The sequence below is a fragment of the Halichondria panicea genome, chromosome 7 (assembly GCF_963675165.1).
Source record: "Halichondria panicea chromosome 7, odHalPani1.1, whole genome shotgun sequence".
Classification (NCBI taxonomy): Eukaryota; Metazoa; Porifera; class Demospongiae; order Suberitida; family Halichondriidae; genus Halichondria; species Halichondria panicea.
In genome coordinates this window covers 4,486,744-4,504,263 of record NC_087383.1, presented here as the reverse complement: position 1 = coordinate 4,504,263, position 17,520 = coordinate 4,486,744, and the positions used below count along the sequence as shown (strand labels likewise).

At 40.6% G+C, this 17,520-nt stretch overlaps 2 protein-coding genes across 2 annotated transcripts; both read right to left on the bottom strand.

Moving 5' to 3' along the window:
- Positions 1-1,327: 1,327 nt before the first annotated feature.
- Positions 1,328-3,954, bottom strand: LOC135338026 (uncharacterized). The gene has a single exon (XM_064534039.1). It carries the CDS (start codon positions 3,804-3,806, stop codon positions 1,476-1,478), a length of 2,331 nt encoding a protein of 776 aa, XP_064390109.1. The 5' UTR covers positions 3,807-3,954; the 3' UTR covers positions 1,328-1,475.
- A 7,154-nt stretch (positions 3,955-11,108) lies between these two features.
- On the bottom strand, positions 11,109-16,885 carry LOC135338029 (protein spinster homolog 3-like). The gene is made up of 8 exons (XM_064534045.1): positions 16,411-16,885; positions 15,967-16,151; positions 15,426-15,525; positions 13,148-13,332; positions 12,350-12,567; positions 11,910-12,087; positions 11,555-11,641; positions 11,109-11,403 (listed from the first exon to the last, which is right to left on the bottom strand). The coding sequence occupies exons 1-8, from the start codon at positions 16,763-16,765 to the stop codon at positions 11,176-11,178; spliced, it is 1,536 nt and encodes a 511-aa protein (XP_064390115.1). The 5' UTR covers positions 16,766-16,885; the 3' UTR covers positions 11,109-11,175.
- Positions 16,886-17,520: the final 635 nt, after the last annotated feature.

Below are 17,520 nucleotides of genomic sequence, written 5' to 3'. Positions count from 1 at the left end.
ATGCGATTGCTTCCACGAGGCAGATGACCTCTCAGTATATATTTCTCTTACCTAGACAATTCCGCCATCTTTAATGACTCAGCAATTACGTTGTGGCCAAATAATGGATAGGCGTGGCTAAGAAACTGTGCGCCTAAAACGATCAAGTGTGTGCTTTTCCAGAGCCTGAGGTGTTGCTTTTCTTCACACTGTTTAGCTCTAGTTCCCTTTCTCTGACAGGCATGCTATATGCACTGGCTAGATATCATGCTCTTAAAATGGCTGTCATTTAACACAAATTCAACATATCAAGCAATTATTACTCATTTATATAATTCAGATATATTCGAGAAGATATCTGATTAGTCCTGTCTTCTCTTCTTGAACTTCTGTACTGCCTCTTGACGTTCCACTTATATGCATGTCATGATATGTAAATTTATACTTCTGTACTGAAAAAGAAAGGGAATCCGACTAGAAAAACATTTGCAATGTGAAAAATTGCTAGGATTGGCCAGGGGAACCACAAAAAAGCGTGGAAACAAGAAATCAGACGAGAGCATAACTCCAATCCGTTACAACGTCATGAACATGTACAATACATAGTGTGTTCCAGATCCATCTACTAGCTTCCATCCACCACATCATTCCATGCAGTATTGTCCGTGCATGTTACTACTCATGGATGGACTGTGTGTACCTGTGCTCAACACTGCATGTATTAGGAACATCAATTCATCACAAATCATCATGATTATATGCCCGCACATTCCAAAATGGATGTATAATAAAATATACTGTATAGCGCGAAATTTTCGAGGGGCTTAATTTTCGCGGATTTCTTGGGTTGGAATTCTACACAAAAATTAAGTCCACGAAAAGTGTTCGTTAATAAGAATTACCTGCTATCATGCAAATATTTAAAGGCGTGGCTTCCGGTAAGCAGTCATTCCATGAACATTGTGCAACGAAATGGCTTTTAGAGGCCAATCCACGAAATATAAGTGCCTCGAAAATTTCGCGCTATACGGTATAGGGATTGGTCTCATCACCCCACCAGTAAAAATTGCGTGGTATATTGGCCGGGAAAACATGGAAAACTACCAGTACATTTGATTGACGTTGTAACGGATTGGAGTTATGCTCTCGTTTGATTTCTTGTTTCCACGCTTTTTTGTAGTTCCCCTGGCCAATCCTAGCAATTTTTCACATTGCAAATGTTTTTCTAGTCGGATATATCTATGATTACGTCTAAAATAGATCTACCAGATCTATAGATAGCTGTCACTTTTATTTACCTCAATGCCTTTTTCATGCACTATACTGATCTGTACGTAGCATGTTTGACTCGATCATAATACAATATCTCAGCAGCAAAATATAAGTTCTGTAACATAGTATAACATTTTCGTTCTGAAACTACACTAGACTCCTCTAGTTCTATACGCTACCATGTAATGTATATATAAGCACCTAAGGAGTACCCTTTTCGTTTTTTAGATTCCATGAAATAGCAACATAACTAGATCTAGGCAGAGAATGGACCACATGACAAGTGGATGGCCAATGTCTTCTGTGGCACTATTCGAACGGTTAAAAGCAAGTTTTTCGTAAAACTGCGACTGTGATATTTTGAAGTTGCCACAAATGTTGATATTATCTGGAGCAGGATTTTGTTGACTCCTCACCTCATCAATCATAACAGACATTCCCTCTAAGAGATCAGGCACAATGTGGCAGTGAAGGAGCCATAGTCCTGGGTTGTTGGATCGAAAATGAATCACCACATAACCCCCACCAGGAACGATCACTGTGTCTTTGAGAACAGTCTTGTCAGATGTTTCGAAAGATGGTCTGCTTCCAGGGGCCCAAGATGGATTGCTACAGAGTGTGTCATCACAGATAATCCCATCTTTTGGTGCACTTAGAAAGCCTGTGCTCTCATTGTAGGACCCGAATCCGATGTAGACCACTTGAAATTGATGACCATGCAAGTGAAATGGATGGCTAACAGATTCACCATTTAGCACATCCTTTCCTACAGAGCTAAGAACAATTCGAATTGTCTTGTTGAAAGAAGTAATATTTCTCAAATGTGTGCAGCTACAAGGCTCGTTATTTGGGCACGGTTGTTGAACATTACAAAACTGATCGGATGGTAGATCATCTCTTTGTGTGAGTGGAGGTGCAGGCGGTAACTTCATGTTTCGACCATTTAGAGCGTCATTGTCTGAACCTATATTGAAGAAGATCTCACAATCCTCACAGTCAGGATCAACTTCAGCTTCAGGTAACTCCGCTAGTGGTAACGGCTCAAGCCTTCTTAACTCGTGTGCATGGATGCAATGAATATTGTACAACGGGTGAAACTCTCGAAACGGGCAGTTAATTGCTGTGCATCCACCTAATTTACCACATTGAACCGTGTTGAAGGGAATAGAGCTCTGCTTAATGGCTTCATAGTCAGAAGATTGCGGAAGTTGTTCACCGTCCAATTGATAATGAAGTATTCCTTCAGCAAGATTTCCAACAGGTGTGTATGGTGGTCCAGCAGAGTTCAAATCCAATTCAAGCGTTTCAGCTCTGATCCAGTAGTCATTTTTGTCATTTCTCGGCTTTTCACCTCTCAAGACAAAGTCATACCTTTCTCCAGTGTGTAGGATAATGAATTGTGTTTCAATTGGTTCTATGAGGTTGCCATCAGTTGCGATCACAGTCAAATTATGTTCATCAATGGAAAACTTAAGCATATAGATACTTTGTACTCCAATCAGCCGGAATCGATACAGTCGGCCATCATTACTTATACTGAAAATTTCCAAACGTGTTTTAATGTACGGAATCTCAATATGTTTTCCTCTGCCATTGATAAGACCAGACACAAATGGCAAGTCACCTACTTCTAAGCCATCTGGTCCCGAAAGTGCTTCATAAGATGTGTAGGCGGTACCATTTTGTTCGGCAAGAGGCAATGGAATTTCACCGTAAGGCTTTCCTGGAAAGAATCCCAAACCACCTTTGATCTTAATGAACTGATCCGATGTTGTGGCTTCAGCCCACTCATGCAAGTGCATTGTCTGCGTGCCGGGATTGTCGACTATATCGCTGCCAAGTACACCATTTAGCATGGCACGCCTCTCTGAAGATTCTCGGACAATTAGTCCACCAAACAGACCGTCTACTCTTTGATCTACCCGATGGGCATGGTACCAGAATGTGCCAGTCGGTGCCGCTTCAAAGTAATATTGGAATGTTTCAAAAGGGTCAATTGGACACTGTGTTACCAGAACAACACCATCCATCCATGGAGTGTTTCTCATGTCCATCCCATGCCAATGGATTGATGTGCTTTCGCTGAGAAGTTGATTTACAATGTTGACAATCATTCTTTGTCCTTCATATACTATCAATGTAGGACCTGGAGTAATTCCATTCACAGCAATAAAGGGACGATATGTTTTTCCGTCAGCTGTGTATGGCACTGTACATTTGATGGAGTCAAAGTTTTCATTGTCGGCCACACAGACATGGTCACTATCGGTATTTAGTGGATTCAAGTGCCCAGTACCGTTGAAGTAGTATGAGCTTCCATCGTCTCCACGAAAATTCATCACACCGACAAGGTCATTATCAACTTCCTCGATTGTGTAACTGGTGAAAGTTTGTATCTTCTCTATCACAAGGGTAAACTCACACTCATCAGCATTTTCTCGACACTCGCAAACTTTTTGCTGGAGATCGCATCTCACGTTGTCTCTATCAATGGTCTGACTGAGGGCACAAGCTGTCAGCAGAAGAAGGGGGAGAAGAGCCAGAAACAGATTCATGGTGAGTCCTTCAATTGATGACTACAAGAGTGTATCGTTTAGTTTGCCTAATATAATTATTATGGAGCGCCCTTGTGCCAAAATTGTTTTATGCTATAAATAGTATCTGCTAGCCATAGCAAGTGCATCTAGAATCTATATATATCATGCATGGCGGTGATGCTATATATATATAATGTGTGATACTATTTATATCCATGGGTGCATGAATATGGCTGCCCTAAGGCACCAAGTTTTAAGAAATACATACCTCAAGTTTCTAATGGTATTCATACGCAATGACATTACCAAAAACTATTATAATGAGATTCATAATGATGACAACACAAAAACATAAATTACTGTATAGCGCGAAACGTTCGAGTCACTTAAATTTCGTGGAATAGCCTCTAAAACATTTCGTTGAATTTCGTGGGTTACTGGCACTCCCAGGCCACGTCTTCAATCTTTGTACGTTGTAGCAGATAATTCTACTTAAAAAACAATTTTCGTGGAATTAATTTTCTTGTAGGATTGCTAACCGAAAACAGCGAAAAAGCCCTTCGAAAATTTCGCGCTTACGGTAGTTCAATATGTGTTCTCGTGGACTACTGGACTGGACTTTGACCTGACTATTGCAACACCAATTACATTCCAAGACCACAACGACAAATTATGCTTGTAAAAACATAATTTATAATAATTATTATAAACAACATAAAACACAAGCGTGGGCGATATGTAGCCTACAATCGTGACGTAAGGTACTCTCCCACACATTCAGAGTTTAATAAAAAGACTGTACTGAGACAACCACCAAGCAAAAGCTGTGCTTGCAAGTCAGATCAGGGAACCAGCGTGGCCAGCTCTAGTGGCAGTAGCTACCTGCATGCTCATGATGACTAAGCTATTACTATTAGCATTTAGAAAGACACAAGAAAGATAGGTGGTGATACTGGTGATAGGTGGTCTGATAGAATCTAAATAAACACACTGTGATATCTAGACTAGTAGCTAGATCTATCTAACCCTAATAAGGTATAGCTAGCTAGCTAGTGCTTGAACACTTCCAGTTCCAAGTCGATCCATGTCCAGCTTTCCAGGCAAAGTTTTACTAGTCATAGAACTCTACGTAGGCAGTCCAACATCTCTAGCACTGCATGCCCACACTCATTGTGAAATAACGCAGTTGATTTTGCAACGTTAATTGCTGCAATGGCTTACACCACGAACCCTAAGCTGTTTGTGCTTCAAGCCATCACTTTTGCAGTGCTTTTCACCATTCTTGGCAGCTTGACCTTCACTGTCTGGAATCAAGGGTGAGAAATCCAAACTTTGCGTGAAGAGGTTCAGACGTCGAAACTCAACACAGAAGAAGATTCTATCTCCTCTATCATTGGATCACTCAATCGAAACAGAAGAGATGCTTCCCAGAGTTCTATAGATATTCTAGCTAATGCACTGACCGAGATTATCGACAAGAAGCTCTACTCTATTATAGATTGCAACAGAAATGAGAACAATGGGACGGACTGCACACTCAAACCAGGACCAAAGGGTGAAAAGGGGAACACCGATGAACAAGGCAAAGAAGGACCTCGAGGGATCCACGGAGACCCTGGTGTGACAGGCATTAAAGGGTAGCTTGGTTACCCTGGATACAAAGGAGAAATAGGGCCTCAGGGTCGTGACGGCAGAAGAGGCCCTAAAGGAAACACTGGAGCAGGACTTAAAGGAGACATGGGTTCAATTGGACCGCAAGGAACTCCCGGAGAAATGGGAGGACGAGGCCAACCCGGTGTGAAAGGAAAATTTGGTGCTCAAGGAATCAACGGTAGTGTCGGTCCATTGGGGCCAGTTGGACGAAATGGGAGCTACGGGACAACCTGGTAATACTGGAAACAAGGGGAAGAAAGGAATGACTGGATTGCAAGGTCCCCCTGGACCAAAAGGCAATACTACCTCTACTACTAGTGAATTAATAAAGATTGGATCTTAAGCAATCCAGCAATATCATGCGGTGCACTATACGCTAGCAATTAATTATCAGTCCGACTACTATTGGATGACTGGAGCTAATAATCAGAAGCCTGTGATTATGTACTGCGATATGGAGAGATTGTGTTGCAGTAATGGAGCAAGAGGCTGGATGAAGGTGGCTGATGTTGACATGACTGACTCTAACCAGCAGTGTCTGAACGGATTCAAACTGAATAGCAGGACAACAGCACCACTGCGTACGTGTGGTCGACCTGACAGGTTGCTGCAGGGATGTGTGTCAACTACATATCCTGTGAATGGAGTTCAATACTCTCGTGTGTGTGTGGGAGAATTGTTGCATATCAATTTGGCTCACCTAGCGCACTTAATTCTATTACGACTAATAATCCCATCAATGGCATTATTCTCACCCACGGGGAGTCTCGTAGACAGCATATTTGGTCTTTTTCGAGCGGATCTGGCGAAACCCATGATGATTTATCAGAGAGATGTCCCTGTAATGGTGGCTCTGTGGCTGTACCTTCATTCATTGGGCAGGACTACTTTTGTGACACAGCTGTTAGAAGTAACAGAGTTACTGAAGGTGTGTGGTATGCTGACGATCCACTCTGGGACGGTCAAGGATGTGGGAGTACCAGTACTTGCTGTGACTTCAACAACCCACCGTAGTTCTGCAAGCAACTACCTTAGCCGACAACAGATGACATTGAGTTTAGGCTTTGTGAAAACAGTCAACCAATATATGCGATGACTCACCATTTGAAATTTTAGAAATATATGTGCATTGAACAGGCAGAATTTTAGAGCTAGATAATTAATCCCATGCATACCGTAACTTGCATACGTACCAACTATAGTACACTGCATGGTATAAACTTATACCGTATTTCTAGAATATTTTGCTGGTGAAAACCTTAATTGCAAATGCATGCAGTCATAAATAAATGGTCATTGTACTAAATACAGTATATACATGCCTGCATTATTTTATGGCAATATCAATCCCATAGTATCTTAATATTTGTACAGCTCAGGATAGTGACGTTGAACCTATTGCGGTAGAATAACAATTTCGTAGTTTTAATTTTCGTATGATGCTCTGCAATACGAACTATACGAAAGTAACCCAATATACGGTACCTGGATGATATTGATCAGGAGCACATAAGGGGATGGAGCGTCTTACTACGGGGATTCTGTATCGTCTAGCTATGTACAAATCATGCCATAACTATAACGCGTGCCTACAAACAAGGAAATGTGGTATAGACGATAGTATTGTAAGACATCTGCTCTTGTATCGATATTCCCAGGATGGAGACCGATTCAACTAAAGCACTACCCATGTACCACCCTATTAGCTTGTATTAATTGCTTTTGCATGGAGTGCATTAATACCTGGCAAATGTCAATGCAGTCGAGTCGGGCAATCTGATTGGTCCATATCAGGTAATGATCAATGATCATTAACAAAATCAGGTTGTTACGCAATGCCCTCGTGTTGTACTGCTGATACAACCCTTTTGCATGAGTAACAAGATGTTCACAGAGCATTCACCTTGTGCGTTGAGCTTCATTGCACACGCACAGCAGCAAGACGACGGATACAAAACATTTACTGCATATATAATAATGACCTTATTATCATTATGGGAATGATCGTGAATCTATATATAGAAAACAGTGTTTTTTGTCGCCCTCGAAGATCGCCTACAAGTTTCAACTATAGCCTACTACTGTCTAAAGTTAGTCAATGAAAGTGTCTAGTTCACTCAAACAGCTCATTTTTGTGTCCACCACACACACACACACACACAAACCGACATGCACACACATATCACTCTACCCCTGCTGCGCGCTGTGCACGCACATGCAGGGTAATAACCTATACATACAACCGATCCTAACCTATAGGCCTATATATATAATTACGTATACTGATTGTAATGAAAGCAACGCAGGTGCTGATGCCTCGGTGGAGGTGCCAAAGTTACATAACATAAAACTACTAATAACTAGCTTTTATACATGTACAAACATTGATTATAATTATCATGATGAACATTTTTAATTTTGCTGCATGCAGAATCCAGAATCACAGGGAAACTCAAAGAGTGGGTAATGATCGACCATGATCGTTGTTAAAAACAATCGATGCCAAAGTTCAAGTTTAAAATTAATGGCTGCAAGTCAGCAGAGCTTTGCAGCTCTCTTCTCACTCTTGCAGCTATATATAGCGTTTTAGTGCAGAGCTAACTACTAAGTAGAGTATAGCAACACTCGGTGAACAAGTTTTGCTACGGACTCTTCTGAAAAGGCTGCAATGGCATTCCAAGTAAGCAAAACTAGGCATAACTCGAGAACGAAGCTTTATTTTGCAAATCCACAAATACCAAGCCAAGAAAACATGACTAGAAGTCTATAGAAACTCTTACTTGCACTTTATTGATCCTTGAGCAGCTGAAACAGTCCACACACACACACACACACACAGACACACAGACACACAAACACACTACCGTATACCTCGCTTGCGCATGGGCACCGAGGCATAATAATGCATGAAAAAGCAAACCAGAAATCTTCAAGTGTAATGGAAAATTCCCTGACACATACGATATACTGATGGTAAAAAATGGCTATATTTAGCTATAATTATCGCTAAAAACAACAAGAAGCATGGAATTACCTGGTGGAGTATTGCTGACGCTCTCAATCACGCTCAATATGGGAATCTTGCACTATCAATTCGGGAAAGATACTGTTGAGGGTACTGTAACAATGATACTAGATCTAGTACATCAAAAAACACACTGCACGTCAAATGTATTACTGTGGTTAGCTGCATGTAGTTTATATAATTTTAACCACAAAAACAATCTTTTTGGTTCTCAGTCTGCCGTTGTTGGTGTATAATTGTATAGGAGGCTATACACAATTCAGTGTGTTTACCAGATTACACATTGATTTCAAATACTGTAATTGATGTAATTACAGAGGCAGAAAAAATTAATTCCACTTCTGAGTGGCGCATCTTTAGAACACAAAAAATTGCGTTTAGCCCAAGCTGGCGCCTAAATTATGGTGGCGCTTATGTTTAACAGCTAGTATAGAATTTGTAAATGGGCGTGGTTTAGCTCAGTTTCACTTGCTATAGTAGCCTCGGTCCCAGGCCGATTTTTTTTTAATAGAACGAAGTTGAAAAATACGGCCTGGTATTGATTGTATCTGGGCGTGGCAGGAACCGGAAACAAAAGCAGTGATTCTTTACATTTTGTTTCCTGCTTTTTTTCTGTAATACTAAAGGTGTACGTAGAGGCATTTTACTCCCGTAAAAGTTACAGTAATTTAGCTCCGTGTCATGTTCTCAATTTATAGTTAGCTAGCTATGGCATGCAACGCGTTGTCTTGTTTGAAGCAAGATGGCCTCACTCTCATGGCAGAACAGGCCCAGGCTCTCAAGCTCCTGTTTGAGGGAAGGGACGTGTTTATCTGGTTCCCAACGGGGTATGGCAAGTCTCTCTGCTATATCAGTTGCTATCCTTTTTAATGGACTACAAGCTAGGTAGGACCAAGGCTCCTCCTGTTGACAAAAGTGTTGTTCTTGTTAATTGTCTCTCCCCTTGTATCTCTCATCATGAGACTCATGATTGACCAGATCAGGAGTCTAAACAATAGAGGTGTTTCTGCTGCCATCCTCAGTAGCAATAAAGGAATCGACAAAGATTTGGTTGCCACTGCCAAAGAAGTGTCTTCTGGGAAGTATTTCCTGCTGTATACTGCCCCATGCAGAGGCTGTTGTTGAAGACCACTGTTGGAGGATTCATTTTTTGTTGTACCACGTATTAAAAAACCACGCCCAGATCACGCCCAAATACAATCAATACCAGGCCTAGTAGGCGACCTAGCGTTCAATTGGAGACGGATCGGCCGGGGGTCGAGGCTATTGCTATAGCTGCACTTTTCAGAGCTAAGCGACTCGTGAACAACATTCATTGACTGTAGCTGGGTTAGACAACTGTTTAGAAGTGAAGGAAGTCAAAGATGCAGGATGATTGTCTTGATGTCTCAAACAAGCCTTTTTATAAGCGCCAGAAAAAAATAATTCCAGCAACGGTTGGCGCTCTTTCAGGACCTAACAAATTATGCTGATGCTGACATGGACATGGCGCTTAAATTATGGTGGCGCTGTAATTACATCAATTACGATAATTATTGTCCATTAATTTTGCAATTACAAGGTCATGGCCTAATATTAAATCATTAAATGTTACAGAGACGCTATTATTATCAGTTCTTACCTTCACGCTGCGAGGATTTGGTGAGAGTTCAACCGTTCAACTTATACTGGATGCAGATCTATATACATCACTGTATAGATCTAGCATATAAAACAGTTGCAACAACCTACACAAAAAATTGTATATATAATTATTATATAATTATAGCTAAAACTATATAATATTATATAGATCTATATAGATCTATACAGATCTACACAATGTTATTGTACTGTATGCAGATGTCGAGCTACAGTCTAGATCTAGTTCTATAACATGAGCCAACTATATAGTTATGGACTATTACCATGCTCTGTTGCTTCTCCTAATGCACAGGTAGACCTATACTAGAGTTCTGTCATGTCTGCTTTGTATAGCTTTGAAGAAAAAAATAATTCCAGCAACGGTTGGTGCTCTTTCAGGACCTAACAAATTATGCTGATGCTGACATGGCGCTTAAATTATGGTGGCGCTGTAATTACATCAATTACGATAATTATTGTCCATTAATTTTGCAATTACAAGGTCATGGCCTAATATTAAATCAGTCAAACCATTAAATGTTAGAGACGCTATTATTATCAGTTCTTACCTTCATGCTGCGAGGATTTGGTGAGAGTTCAACCGTTCAACTTATACTGGATGCAGATCTATATACATCACTGTATAGATCTAGCATATAAAACAGTTGCAACAACCTACACAAAAAATTGTATATATATTATATAATTATAGCTAAAACTATATAATAATTATTATATACATCTATATAGATCTATACAGATCTACACAATGTTATTGTACTGTATGCAGATGTCGAGCTACAGTCTAGATCAAGTTCTATAACATGAGTCAACTATATAGTTATGGACTATTACCATGCTCTGTTGCTTCTCCTAATGCACAGGTAGACCTATACTAGAGTTCTGTCATGTCTGCTTTGTATAGCTTTGGCCGCCTCGGCTTTGGCCTTGCCAGGCTCACGCTTGTTGGCTGGTGTGTGTAGCAATTTAATATGAAATTGCACAGGGATAGCTAACGATTTTTACCATAAATTATTCATAAAAACACATACAGACAAGCATAGAGAATAGAAATAATATAAAACACTATTTGCTCTTATCAGAATCATCGCCACTTAGTTTATCACTGTCCAGTACACTGTACGAAATCTCCTCAGCAGCTATTCTCTTGTTCCAAAAGTGAATCACTAGTCCGAGGACAACAAAGAGAGCTGACGAAGTGACATAGAACAATGGAACTATCACTAGGAGAGCGTAGCCTACACCCACGGTGCAGGGGTCAAACAGTGGAATGTGGTCTGTGAGTGCCGGCACCTGTGTAAACAATTAACGTATTTTTCACCGAAGCTGAACACACATTTAGTACTGTCAATGTTTGCAAATGAAGTTATACAACTACTTTTCAAAGCGGAAATGTATATAGTTCCGTAAAGACAATAGGATTACATACTTCACTAATACTCACCAGTACAGGACCCAAGCTGGCAACGACAGTGATGACTCCTATGTAGATGGCCGATGCCTGTGACCTCATGGCTGGCATACAGATATCCTGCACACACGAGCAAACATCTCACAATTCATGCAAGCAACAATTAAGATACTATACTATCAACCATACTCATACATGTACTACTACAACGATTGAAAACTGAGTGACCCAGTTGGGTTGGTTAAATTCAGAAGGGAAGGCTTGTACTACGATTAAGAGGGAATGTATTTGCTTGAAGTTTAAAGCTTGCTCTAGAAATACGGAGAGGCTGGTTTCATTCATTTTGTTAACTTCCTTGTACCATCAACTGTTATATTTGCCTACTTACTTGCACAATGGCAGCTGCTGGTCCGAGCCATGTCTCAGCCGTGAGGTAAGCCAGAAATAGGAAGCCATAAGACATGGTGGGTGTGGGGGCTAGCAACACTCCCATTATGCATGGCGCTGCCAGCAACTGGGCAGCTGCTATCACAAAGGGCTTTGCATTCGCCCAGCGAGAGGAGAGTCTGCATTGAGGGTTGGTGGAAAATCCTAAATAACACTCCTAAGAACACAACTAGACAATACTCCGGACTTTGAGGGTTTGAAAAATCCTAAATCATCATTCTCACTTACTTAAGGGTGGTAATTAAAAAGTGAATGGGGAATAGTAGGATCTAAAGCTCATTAGAACACAATAGACAACACTCTGGGCACACTAACAAAGCTTTCTACACAAAACAAAGTAACTTGTACTAAATTTGAGCTACCCCCACATTCAGTGCATACCTGTCTGACAGAAATCCTCCGATGAAGGACCCAGCCCCTCCTCCAAATAGGACCACCAGCCCCACAGGGATGGCATAGTGACTAGCTTCCACTCCGTACTGACGACTGAAGAATGTGGGCAGCCATGCCCCCAGGGCATAGCCAGGGATGTTTCTAATTGACCCTGCGATCAGCAGCACCCAGTATGGAGGGCACTTCAACAGAAACAGTACCACTTCCTGCATTAAGATAAAATATAGAACTTTTAAGAGCAGACTGTTCCACTCTAACTATACTGGACACTGTCTAAAACAACGTTCATAATAATACGTAGTGTATTGTAGTGCTAGAAATAATTATGCCAGCAAAAATCATGTGTTTTGGACAATTTTAAGGCTCTGAAAACATTTTACTTAATTCCTCGATTAAACGCCGCAACTTCAATGGGGATTCTACAGGCTTCGAATTAAGTGTGCGATACAATATGATAAGTATGATAGTTTACTATCATGCATTAATTTCTGGCGCTGCAGTTTTATCACCATATAGCGGGTTATTTTCGTATGTGGAAATTTTCAGAGATTTCCTACTGAAGAGCATCTTTCGAATTAAAACTACGGAATTATTCAACTGCAATACGTCACTATCCTGAGCTGTACGAAATAAATGGGTGGTTTGTACGAAAATTTGCACCAACGAAAATTTCTGTATCTAGTCTCTAGCTCTGAAAAACCATAGGCTCTACTACACTGTAACAGAGTAACTTTTCATTCAGTAGCGTCGCTACTACCAAGGAAATTGAAATCGTTGACAGCAAACCTTGATTGAATAGACTTTCTTTCCTTTCCTTCTTTCCAGCCTCCTCTTTCGTACAGTTTTTGGTTCCCAGAGAGCAATGAACGTGATGGGTGCCATCACTATACCAGCTATGCCCAGAATACGAAAGGTCCACCTCCAGTCTAGTATCACATTGAGAGCTCCACTCATCCATCCCAAAGCACCACCTACATGTATATAGGAAACACTAGAGCAAACACTAACTATGAACAAGAGTATATGATAGAGAAGAGAGTATGGAACGTAGGTATACTGTACATCAGATGTATGCGGAGAGTAACGTGACTTCCTGTATCTGTCACAAGCTTGGAATTTGCACACTGACCAATCCAAGCGGTTGTGATGTAATGTACTTTCTTGATAGATTGGTCATCTACACTTGGATTGGTCAGTGTGCAAATTCCAAGCTTGTGACAGATACAGGAAGTCACGTTACTCTCCGCATACATTTGATGTACAGTATACTTACGTTCGATACTCTCTCTATATCATATACTCTTGCTATGAAGCATGTGATTTAACACTGCCGTGTTTTAATAAATTTTCCTGGAGCTAGGTGGAGTCGCCAGCAAATAATTATCGTATGAGTCACCAAAATTAAATATAGAATGTAGAAGTAATGCACTACGTGTGTATCTCAGCTACAAGCAGAATTTGTACTCCAACATGAATCAATCTCCTAACCCCTTCGTGCGCCACTCAGAAGTGGAACTAATTGTTTCTGGCGCTGTAATTACATCAATTTTACGGTAGACGCGTTAAATTCAGTAACAATAGAATTGCTCTAATTGGTTAACTAGAGCACTAAAGTGCAAGCCCTCGGCCGGCTGGTGACATGATTAAGAAACCAAGAGTGATATAATGCAGTGCATGTAGTGATGTATGACTGAGCTGTCTCAGGAGCAATAAAAAATAGATGCTGAGTTTTAGTGGTACATAGATATAAGCACTGTGGATCACAGTAAAGAAGCTTGGAATCTCAGAGGAGTATGGTCCTGGAGTAGGACCTAGCAGTCTGCTACAGAGACAGCAAGCCAGACACAATTCTATTTTAGCGACTCTTTTCCATTGTTCCTTGTACGGGATCACTTCAGCTGTAAACGTAGGGTGCCTCGAATAAAGGCTGTGTGTACAGTGCCTTTAGTCTATAGAGTAAATAAACGCAATTTGGTACGTGTTAGTACATAAATGTAAATATTTTGAGATTGGAACATTTCTAAGAAAATATGATGATACCGTTGTGTTGGTGAACAAATTATCTAAAACATATCCAAAAATATTTCCATGGTAACCAAAGGTGGTGGGTATGTGGTGGTTTATAAAACACCAACATTTTTCTATAGTGGACAATCGCTTAGCGATGGAAAAGACCAATTGTTTTCGGCTAAGGTATGGAACTTTGGCACAACATTCCTGAATAGTTTAGCTAACATATGCATGGTTACGTATAGCTTACATAAGTACACGTACTGATTAATACTCAATTATGGGATATTTTAGGTGCCTTTCGCTTAGCGATGGAACTCAAGCAAATTTGTCGGCTAAGGTCTAATTGTTTTTGCACATTAATTATTAATAAATATAAATTTTCTATCTTTTGATACCAAAAAATTGTCCAGAAATACTTTAGTTCCGGAGATATTTCATGTTACACATATATTTTACGATCACCCCCATTTTTACCTAAAATGATTTCCCACTACAACAACTTTTGGGGAAATATTTTCAAATAAGGTTGTAGCTTATTTATTTACCTACACAATGGTATCAGCACAATTTCTTAGAAATGTTTCAATCTTGAGATACATTTAAGTACAACTACTCACTCTGTGGTTAAATTTACTCTCAAAGCTGAAGGCACTGTAGTTAGCTAGCTAGCTAGCTGCCAACGTGTACGTTCAAAATTTTTAGCTTTTGCTCGCTTTTATTCGACAACGAAGCTTTAACATCAAAATCTGCCAAATTTAAAACTACTACCTTGTTGTGTTAAGGCTATCCATGGCATAAACACAGTGCTATCGCATCCAGGTGAGTAGACTCAGAATACACAGACAGACAGACAGACTGACTACTATAACCCGCGGCGCGACTCGGGTTAACAACTGTGTACCTACTCCTGAGAATGCGTTGCTCAAATAATTATATGATTGACAATGAAGGTCATGTAACTGAGGAGACCAATAAATGAGTCAAAGAGTTCTGATGGCTCAGATGTCCCCTAATTCCTCTCTCTGTACATGTAGCTCCTAACCAACCTCACCTAGATAGACTCCATAATGATAGATAGAGAGCGCAAACGCTCTGTGATTGGACGGAAAGAAATCAGCCACGAGAGAGTATGCCACTGGATTGCAAGATGCCTAAGATCCAACAGAAACAATGAATGATAATGACTTACAGTAATAGCATTGTGTTAATTCACTCCATGTCATACAATGTAAGTCTGCAACAATTGATAGAATCGTAGATAAAAGAATACTTATACTCTCTTTTTATAATTACAGCGCTTCAAAACTATTTTCCAGTGGCGCACAAATAGGATTTCTAGTTTGGTGCTTAGCAATAGAACGTAGAGTACTTAGTCTAGTAGCTGTTTCCACGAAGCTATCATAGATCAATCGTACATAATTTAAAGCCTCGATTTAAGGCCGCGTTACCTAAGCGCCAGCAACAAAATTCCAGGCTATACCTGACGCTCAATTGGAGTAAAATAATTGTTTTTACTTGGCATTTCTATTAAGTTGGCGCTGTAATTAGAAAAAAGACGATAACATTCTCTACAGTCATGCAATTATCCTTACCTCTCCCACTCCTAGCAGTACTCGGAGTACAACGAGTTGCCAGAACTCTTTCACAAACCCTGTCAGTAGAACCATGGCGGACCAGAACAACAGCCCCAGGATGAGCACCACTGAACGAGACCTGGTGTCAGCCAGTCTAGCTAGGGGGAGGCCTGCCACAACGTAAATCACTGTAAATGCTGGACCTGTATAGAGATAACACAATCACATTTGGTGGAGGATACAAAGGCTACAAAATGATTGTTTTTTATCCACGTCTGCTATACAAGTACCTATCACTATGTACAACTACCACTGTGTACAATAGAGGTAACTTGAACCTACTAGCTGATATGCACTTTGAAAGGCTTCAGTTAATGAAGTGCTCAGCTAGCATTTGTACGAAGCCACGTTTTGTAAGACACCACAGATTATTTCTTAGGCATACACAGATGTTACACTAGCCTGTGAGTAATCCTTGTTGCTCGTCATTGAATTCAATGCAATCCTCAGATTTGTTACTTGCTGGAAGATTCATCAGATTAATTTCAAGCGCTGAGTTGGAAAAGTTCGTATTGTTGCATTGTGAGGCTACTGACGCATGACACCTCAGTCCAGCTGGGATGCTCACTGGTAGCACTAGTCGGTCAGCTTGATTCAGTACATAGATGAGAAACAGTACCAGCAGGATGACCACTGCAAATGGACTGACTCTCTTCTCAGGGTCGTCAGATTGATAGGCATCACAGCAGCAAGGTGGTCTTTTCTCTGAGATGAGCTGCTCATGGTCCTCTCCTTCATCAGTTGATGACTTGCTCATTGTTAGAACATTGAAGATCAAGAATACACTAGAGCAACAAACCTGTACCTGTGTCGACGTGTATAGAGATAAACCCCTAACAAAGTGACCTAGGGCATGGCTATAATTATAGAGCCCCACCCTGCATTCCAGGCCGATTTTTCTCTACTAATGGAACAGTTAATTAGTACCCTCTGCAAGCAAAATATCGGGGAACTACATGACTGTAATAAGGGTATAAGTGTAGATCTAGATCTAGATAGTTTTACGAGTAGATATATCTCTCCTCTAGTTACATATGGTGCCTAGATTCTATAGTGATGGCTAACATCAGCTTGAAGGGTACTCATTCTTGCAGAGGCGACAGTGAGAGCACTCCAGACGCTCAGTTGTGGCCCAAGCCATGTAGCGAAAAATATGCTGATGAGTTTTCAGAGCTGGTAAGGCTTCCCGGAGATCTTTCTTAATTCCATCACTGAATTTTTTCTCACTCTCATCACCATTGTAACTGATACCGCAAGTAAAGGTTGTGCGTTTTGATAAGCTTTTCACCATTTTTTCTGCCTCAAGTTGACGCTTTCTAGCTTGTTGATCAATAACTGGTGGATTCTGGCTCCCAAAACGATTCTTCAATACTGGTAAAGTGGTTTGAGGAGCAGGAGGTGTTGGCACTCGCTGTATGGGTGTCGCAGTTGCTAGTGGCCCACTAGTTGACTGCTGCGGCTGACTATTCACAAAATGAAATAGAGATTGCTGCTGTGTCGCAGATGAAGATT

Coding starts and splice junctions, on each gene's coding strand:
- LOC135338026 (XM_064534039.1), bottom strand. CDS start 3,806: ATGAATCTGTTTCTGGCTCTTCTCCCCCTTCTTCTGCTGACAGCTTGT.
- LOC135338029 (XM_064534045.1), bottom strand. CDS start 16,765: ATGAGCAAGTCATCAACTGATGAAGGAGAGGACCATGAGCAGCTCATC. Junction 12,568..13,147: donor AGAAAGTCTATTCAATCAAG/GTTTGCTGTCAA, acceptor ATCTTAATGCAG/GAAGTGGTACTGTTTCTGTT. Junction 11,642..11,909: donor CAGCAGCTGCCATTGTGCAA/GTAAGTAGGCAA, acceptor TCGTGTGTGCAG/GATATCTGTATGCCAGCCAT.